This window comes from Salvia miltiorrhiza, chromosome 4, assembly GCF_028751815.1.
Source record: "Salvia miltiorrhiza cultivar Shanhuang (shh) chromosome 4, IMPLAD_Smil_shh, whole genome shotgun sequence".
Classification (NCBI taxonomy): Eukaryota; Viridiplantae; Streptophyta; class Magnoliopsida; order Lamiales; family Lamiaceae; genus Salvia; species Salvia miltiorrhiza.
In genome coordinates, this window is record NC_080390.1 from 6,083,267 (window position 1) to 6,091,336 (window position 8,070).

The 8,070-nt window shown below is 35.6% G+C and overlaps 1 protein-coding gene across 1 annotated transcript; it reads left to right on the plus strand.

The window, feature by feature from the left end:
- Positions 1-2,567: 2,567 nt before the first annotated feature.
- On the plus strand, positions 2,568-4,497 carry LOC131022429 (aspartyl protease AED3-like). Its single transcript, XM_057951919.1, has 3 exons — positions 2,568-3,242; positions 3,339-3,813; positions 3,881-4,497. Exons 1-3 carry the CDS (start codon positions 2,772-2,774, stop codon positions 4,237-4,239), a joined length of 1,305 nt encoding a protein of 434 aa, XP_057807902.1. The 5' UTR covers positions 2,568-2,771; the 3' UTR covers positions 4,240-4,497.
- Positions 4,498-8,070: the final 3,573 nt, after the last annotated feature.

Consider the following 8,070-nt stretch of genomic DNA (forward strand, 5'->3'; position numbering starts at 1 on the left):
CATTCAAATTTCCAGTATTTTATTCACCCATAATCCCCTAATCCATTGCGCTGAGAAATCAATTATAGCAAAATTAATTACTTTATTCATCCTTTTAAAGATACTAGCATTTGCAACCCGTGCGATGCACGGAAAACGTTTTTATATTTTTATATATATAAATTAATACCAACTCAATAATCATATTTATAAATATAAGAAAAAAAAATAATTTTCACTTAATATATTTGAGTTGAATATTTAAAAAAATAAAAAAATAAAGAAAAGTTCACAATAATAAAAATTGATATTGTGAAAAGGCATAAATAATAAGTAAAAAGAATAAAATAGAAAAAATTGATTTATTCAAAAAAAGAGGAGAGATGAGAGAGAATTTTTAAAAATCATTAATCTTTAAATAAATATAACTCTCCGTTTTAAATCAAATATTTACATAAAATATATCAAATTAATGCTCTTATCATGATATTTAATTTGATATATTTTATAAACAATTTTAATTTCACAATTTTAGAAAGAAATAATATTAAAAAAATAAGAACACGAAGAAAAAATTATATTGTACAAATAAAACTTCAATTTTTTATAACTACAAAATTGTCACTTATTAATTTTGAAATCAATTTGAAATTGAAAATTATCTTCTTAATATATTATAAATTATTGTATAAATATAAATTTATAAATTATTTATAACCAATGCCTTATAAATTGTGTATATATACACATATAAACATATAATTCATTATGGAATTATAAACGTGGGTTATGCAATTTTTCTTTTTAAACGTGGGGTGGTGTGCATTTTTTTAAAAATTATGGGTTATGCAATTTTAATTGAGTTAGTTACTTAATTTTTGAATATATACAATAAGTCATTATTTTTGTAAGAAATCACAAAATTGCCATCTAAATCAATTTGAAATCAATTTTTAATTGAAAACTGCTGTTTTAATATAGTATAGATGAACTAATTCACATTTTAAGCACTAATCATGATAATTCATGCACTAATCACGATAAACAAATTTTAAGAACAATGCTACATTTTTATATTTTCTTAATTCAAGTCTAATCACGATAAGAAAAATTTAAATTTTAAGCAACATATATGGGCACATTGACCTTTTTCATTTTTGTGTTTTCTCGGTCTAGTTTATATTTTTTTGTTCAATTTTTTTCCTTTCATGTATTACCACTTCAATTTATGTTTTCTTTTTATTCTCCACCTCCATTAAATATTGAGGTTAACGATTTTATTGTAAATTTGTAATAGTCCACCATAACTACCAGCCCACACATTAAATAGTGGGGTGTGAATTAGTGCGTGAATGTGAGTGTGAATTAGTTCATGCGTGAGTGAAAATTTATTTATAACATTTATATTACATATATTTTCAAAATTGCCACTCAAATCAATTTCAAATCAATTTGAAATCAATTTCTAATTGAAAACTGTTGTTTTAATATAGTATAGATTTATCAAGTTTTGAGTCACCGATTCGTTGGATTTTCATATTTGCCAAAAAAAGAAAAAAGAAATGCAATGGACCCCATAAGTGGTACACAGCCTGAAAGTTACATACTCCTACCTTTTACTTGTGAAAAAGTTGACTTTAATAATAGAAAATTATTTCTCCGTCTACGAAATAACTAATGAGTACTCATATTTTTTTTATCTGTCCATGAAATGAATACTTATATTTCTTTTTTTGGTAAATGTATCTCCATAACTCACTCACAATAAAAATGAGTCCATTATTTCACTCATACACACTTAATCAATTTTTTAAAACTCGCGTCACCTCTAAATGAATACTCATTTCGTAGACAAATGGAGTAATATTCCCTCCTTTCACAAAAATAAGATTTAATTTATCATTTTTATCAGTACACAAAAATATGTTATACTCCCTCCATCCCAATATTATTGGCCACATTTTCTTTTTGGTTTGTCCCATTATTGTTGGACACTTTCTAAAAATGATAAAGTTTATTTATAATAAAGTAAACAATTACTCACTAATTAAGTCAACAATTGTTGGCCACTCTCTAAAAATGCAAAAATTACTCACTAATTTTGATGGGCCACACTCAATTAAAACATAACACTCAATTTCTTAATCTCTGTGCCGAAAAGAATGTGGCCAACAATAGTGGGACGGATGGAGTAACTTATTTTTTATAATGATTTAATTAATTTATGGACCACTTTCTCACCTTATTAATTTGTGAGCCTCTTTATCTACTCTCTTCGTCCCACGAATCATGACACGTTTATCTTTTTGGATCGTCCCACGAATCTTGACACGTCTTCATTTTGGGTAATAATTATTACCTTCTCTCTCATATTTTATCACTTTTATTACCTTTTCTCTTTTAGTACTTTATTATTTTTATATTTTATTAATTACACACTTAAAACACTAATCTACAACTCCTTAATTCTCGTGTCGAATTTAAACGTGTCAAGATTCGTGGGATGGAGGGAGTATTAATTAATTTTATTTACTTTTTCTTAATTTATAAATTTATTTATTCATTCAATAAATAAACAACATAAATTTTCTTAAAATCGGTGGCACTCTTCATTTAATTGTCATTTTCGTGGATGGAGCATTCAAATAGTTAAACCGATCTATACTCTAGGCTATAGTGGATCTCAATTCTCAAGTGTTAGTATTAGTATATCTCCTCTAGCATATGTAGTGAAGCACCACATTTCCACCTATAAATACCCACACTCACTAAATCAAACCCACATCACACCCATGGCCGCCCTTCTCCTCCTCTCACTACTCGCCCTCTTCTTCTGGCAGCAGCCCTCCGCCGCCGCCGCCCTGAACTGCGGCGGCGCCGACGAGGGGGCCAGCACCCTCCAAGTGATCCACGTGAACAGCCCCTGCTCCCCTTTGAGGCCGAAGACCCCCCTCTCATGGGAAGACTCGGTGCTCCAAATGCAGGCCGACGACAAATCCCGCCTCCAATTCCTCTCCACCCTCGTCGCCGGCCGCTCCATCGTCCCCGTCGCCTCCGGCCGCGCCGTCACGCAGAACCCCACCTACATTGTCCGCGTCAAGATCGGCACCCCCGCTCAGCAGCTGCTCGTCGCCCTCGACACCAGCAACGACGTCGCCTGGATCCCATGCACCGCCTGCATCGGTTGTTCCGCCGCCACCTTCGACCCCGCCAAGTCCTCCTCCTTCAAGCCCCTCCGCTGCGGCTCCCCCCAATGCGCCCAGGTTTCTTGTCAGAATATTATGCCCGTGACAAAATTTAATTTAATAATTCAAATAAAGCTGACATAAAATAAATTATTTATTACTATTTGCATATAGGTCCCTAACCCGAGTTGCGGCGGCAAGTCGTGCGGGTTCAACACCACATACGGCAGCTCCTCGATCTCGGCCGGTCTAGCACAGGACAACATCACCCTGGCCACCGACTCGGTTCGCGGCTACACCTTCGGCTGTGTGCAGAAAACCACCGGTTCGTCGTTCCCGGCCCAAGGGTTATTGGGCCTGGGCCGAGGCCCATTGTCTCTAATGAGCCAGACCACGAGCCTTTACCAATCCACATTTTCCTACTGCCTGCCCAGCTACAAGTCCGTCAATTTCGCCGGTTCACTGAGGCTCGGGCCCAACAGCCAGCCCAAGAAAATCAAAACCACCCAACTTTTGAAGAACCCTAGAAGATCGTCTCTCTACTATGTCAATCTCCTCGCCATCAGAGTCGGGAGAAAGGTCGTCGCAATTCCTCCCTCTGCCTTCGCCTTCGATCCCAACACCGGTGCCGGCACCGTTTTCGATTCAGGTAATTAATTGTGATTTTTAGTTAGAGAGAGAGATAGATCTGATTGAATTTTCGGTTGCTTTGACAGGCACGGTGTACACGATCCTGGTGAAGCCGGCGTACGTGGCGGTGAGGGATGAGGTGCGGCGGCGGATGCGCGGCGCGGCCGTGACGTCGCTGGGCGGGTTCGACACGTGCTACAGCGGGCCGATCAGCGTGCCGACGATCACTTTCATGTTCTCCGGCATGAACGTGACGCTGCCGCAGGAGAATTTCGTGATCCGCAGCAGCGCGGGGACCACGAACTGCCTGGCGATGGCGGCGGCGCCCGACGGCGCCGTGAACTCGGCGCTGAACGTGATCGCCAGCTTCCAGCAGCAGAACCACCGCATCCTGATCGACGGGCCGAACTCGAAGCTGGGCGTGGCACGTGAGACGTGCAGCTGATGTCGGTGCCGACAGGGAAAGTGACTGGTGGTATTTACTAAATTAAGAAAAATGGATGGGATATTTGGCGCAGTGAGATTTGTAGTTTTGCTACTATGTATTGTATTGTATTGCAGTCACGGGTTTGAGTTAGTTTTTTTTGTTGAATGGTGAATTGGCAGCGTAAAATTGATTGTGATTTGTCACGGGTGTTAGCCTAGGATGCTGCTTCCTTTGCATTTTGTAATAGTAATAATAAATCTACTTTTTTACTCTTTACCATTGTCCTTTCACTTTTTGTATTTCAAATTTAATCTTTTGGTTTTGGTATTATTCATGGATATGTATGTTAAATCATCTTTACGAGCGGATCTTAAGGAAAAGTTACATTTTCTATTTTCCAAGAAGATCGTACATATGTTCTTGTGGGTATTGTTTTGTGATTGGTAAAAAAGTGAATAAAGAATAGATTTTTGTCATATAAGAAAATTGCTCAAATTTCGTGGAACAACTCAAAAAAGGAAAGATGCTCAAATTAGGGAGTACAATAAATTATATCACTTTGTTTGGTTCGAATCTCATGAGGATTAATTTTAGTTTTTTGCATTCTTCATAATTCCATTATGTCCTATTTTATAAGTTGAATATGAATTTGTGGCCTAATCACTCCCTAATACTCATAAGCTCATAACTACTCCATTCGTCCCGTGAAACTTGAACACTTTCTTTATATAATAATTTTTTTCCCTTTATTTCCATTTTTACTTTTTCACTTACCACACTTAACACACAAAATACTACTCACTTCATCTCAATAGTAATGTCACATAGCTTTTGAGCACGAAGATTAAGAAATGTGTAAAAAGTAGATAAAGTGAGTTGGTGAAAATTATTTAAATATTACGTATAGAAATAGAATATATTGTCAAAAAGGGAATGAGACATTTGTATTGTGACGTCCCAAAAAAGAAAGTGAGACATTACTAATGGAACAGAGGGAGCAACTCCTTAAAATTCGTGCCGAGAAGAAATTGCTCAAGATTCGTAGGACGGATGAAGTATAATATACTATTGTAGAAAGAAAAATTGTAATGCTTTGTTGAAGGAATATGACAATATGTAATACTACTAGTTTTCAAGGAAAAAAGTAATACTCCCTTCATCTCATTAATAATGTCCAATTTTCTTTTATGATTATCCTATTTATATGTCTCAATCCAAAAAAGAAATAAATTAAAATGATTTTCTTAATTGCATGCCCTATTTTCATTTACTTTTCTATTATTCTCTATTTATCTCTCCTCGTTTACTTTTCTTAATTGAGTTTAACAATATCCTTTAATTGTCTAAATTCTCATTTTTTAATTTGTATGCCCCATTTTTTTGAGACGTTATAAATGGTACATTAAGGGAGTATCAGGTTGTATCATGATTTAAATTCATGTTGATACGAGATTGTGTATCATGAGAAAAGCTCAACTTTGAATATACACCACTACTTGCAAAAGCTCAATTGTTTCCCTATGTAATAGACAATTACTCTTTTTCCTTTATTAGTGTTTTTTTCTCTTGATTTTCGTCGAAAAAGTTTTAATGAGGTTTGGTCCCTAGTTAGCTTCCTTGTGCTATCAAGGGGTTTTTAGGTTTCTTTTTTATTTTTCCCTTTCAATAAAATTTTAATCAACAAAAGATATAACCACCATAAACAACATTTGATTTTACATGAAGATTAAAATGTATGGTTTGGACTTACTGCAAGATGATGGGATGCATCCATGGATTCAAATGTGCAATTAAAGCAAAGGAAGGTGGTAAGTTAGTTGTGGGTCGAAACGAGTATAGCTTAATTTGGCAAGCTTCTGTATTTATGCATGACACTTTTACAGAATAAGCTAAGTCAGTGTCTTGCTAAGCCATATATGCTAAAGGATCAATTAAAAAGTGACGCTTCTATGCAGCAAGAATCAATTCCATTGCAGATCGACTGTGTTTTTTTTAGTGTCATATCCTAGGAGAATATGTATTGAACGTTTGTATTAATGATTTTAATATTATCATATGAATATTTTGCAGTTCAATGATAATTAATAATATCTATTTTAACCATAAGGTTTGTATCATATTTATTTTTTCCTAAATTACTTTACACTTTGGTATTCTACAACTTTCTTATTTGATACTCACTCTGTCCCAGCTAAGTTGATCCACAGATTCCGACCGATAGGGTCAGGGAAGGACCGATGGCACGGCGTATTTCAATGAAAGAACTATGACGGTGGTGAGCTTAGGGGACTCCAGGCATGACGTTCAACCGAGGGCGGCGGGCGAACCCTAGACACACAGTGGCGGCTCGAGGAGCTAGGGCGACAAGGCGTCCACCAAACGGCGATGGTCTCTCACTGTATAATCCGAAGCGACAGTGGCAACTCTTTGAAGGAGAAATTAGGGCTCAGCTTCGTATTAGTGAGTTGAGGAATTGAGAGTGAAAGGGTGGGCGAATTGAGAGAAAGTCAAAGGGGCTCACTTCCAAAAATTAAAAGCTAATTCAAACCTAATTGACTAATTCCAAATGAAAATGTCGTATTAAGAAATACTAAACAACGTTGTTTCATGAAACAGACGGTGAACTTATTGGCACATGACTTTTGGCAACCACATCAGCAACTAGGGGTACACCCTCACGCAACCCGATACCCTCGTAATTCGGAAAGAGGGTCGGGTGCGGGTATGGAGTTCCAGAAAATTGCGAGTATCGGGTACCCGCATTGGGTAATGCGGGTATCCACAAACTCGACTTTAGTTCAATTAATTAATTAATTAATTTTTTATTCATTTTAATAATTTATTAAAATTTTGAATTTCTAATTTTGGGATTTTGTTACTTATGATCTTCGATTAATTAGAGAGTGCTTTTAGAATGATGATAAAATATATCAATAATGTGCTTATTTACCATAACATAATATCTTCTGCTGCGTTTAAGTGTTTGAGGTGTAATCAAACGTGGTTGACCGGTTACATTGTTCCGTTTCTTTCTATTTCTTTGGTTTTAGTTGTAAGTAATTGGGATTGTTAGTTAGTGTCGGAACTTTTCTTTGTCTGAAAATGCTTCTCAGATTGCTACATGCATGAGTGTATTTGTTCAATAGTTGAACCATATCATACGTGGTTTTAGACTCTAACATATCACATCTTTAGTCATGTGGTTATGTAGATTCTACCGTGTTATTCTTATCTGGCATATAGCAGACTCATCAGAGAAATGACCAAGAGCGTTAAAATATAGAACACTCGAGATGTTGCTGTAAACTCATTCATTCAAAAAGCGGGATAAAATACCCTTATTGCCGGATAAAATACCCTCAAATTGACAAGGTTACTAAAAATTGGGGATAATATTCGAATACCCGCAGCGGATACCCGCACATAGAACGCGGGACAGGTGAGGGTATAACTTTTGAGTGATTTTGCGGATAGGGTATCCGTCCCGCCCCGAATTTACACCCTTATGGGCAACTAATTGGGCGAAAATGAATTTTATGGAAAAAATAAACGACTTGCAAAATTCATGATATAAAATGTAATTTTTAATGTTTGTGTGCAAAATGAAAAAAAATGGCTAAAGTTTGTGTATTTTGATGTAATTAATTCTTAAATAATCAACTGAGAAATTCATTAGTATGATTGCACCTATGGGTAAATGAAAGGTTAGTCTAAAATAATTTTTTTTAAGTTAATCATAATTGCAATTTGCACGTAAAAAAATGGGTGGTTAAATAATCAATTGACAATCTATTAGAATAAATTGATAAATGCCTAAGCTAATATAATAAAGTAAGTATGAATATAGAA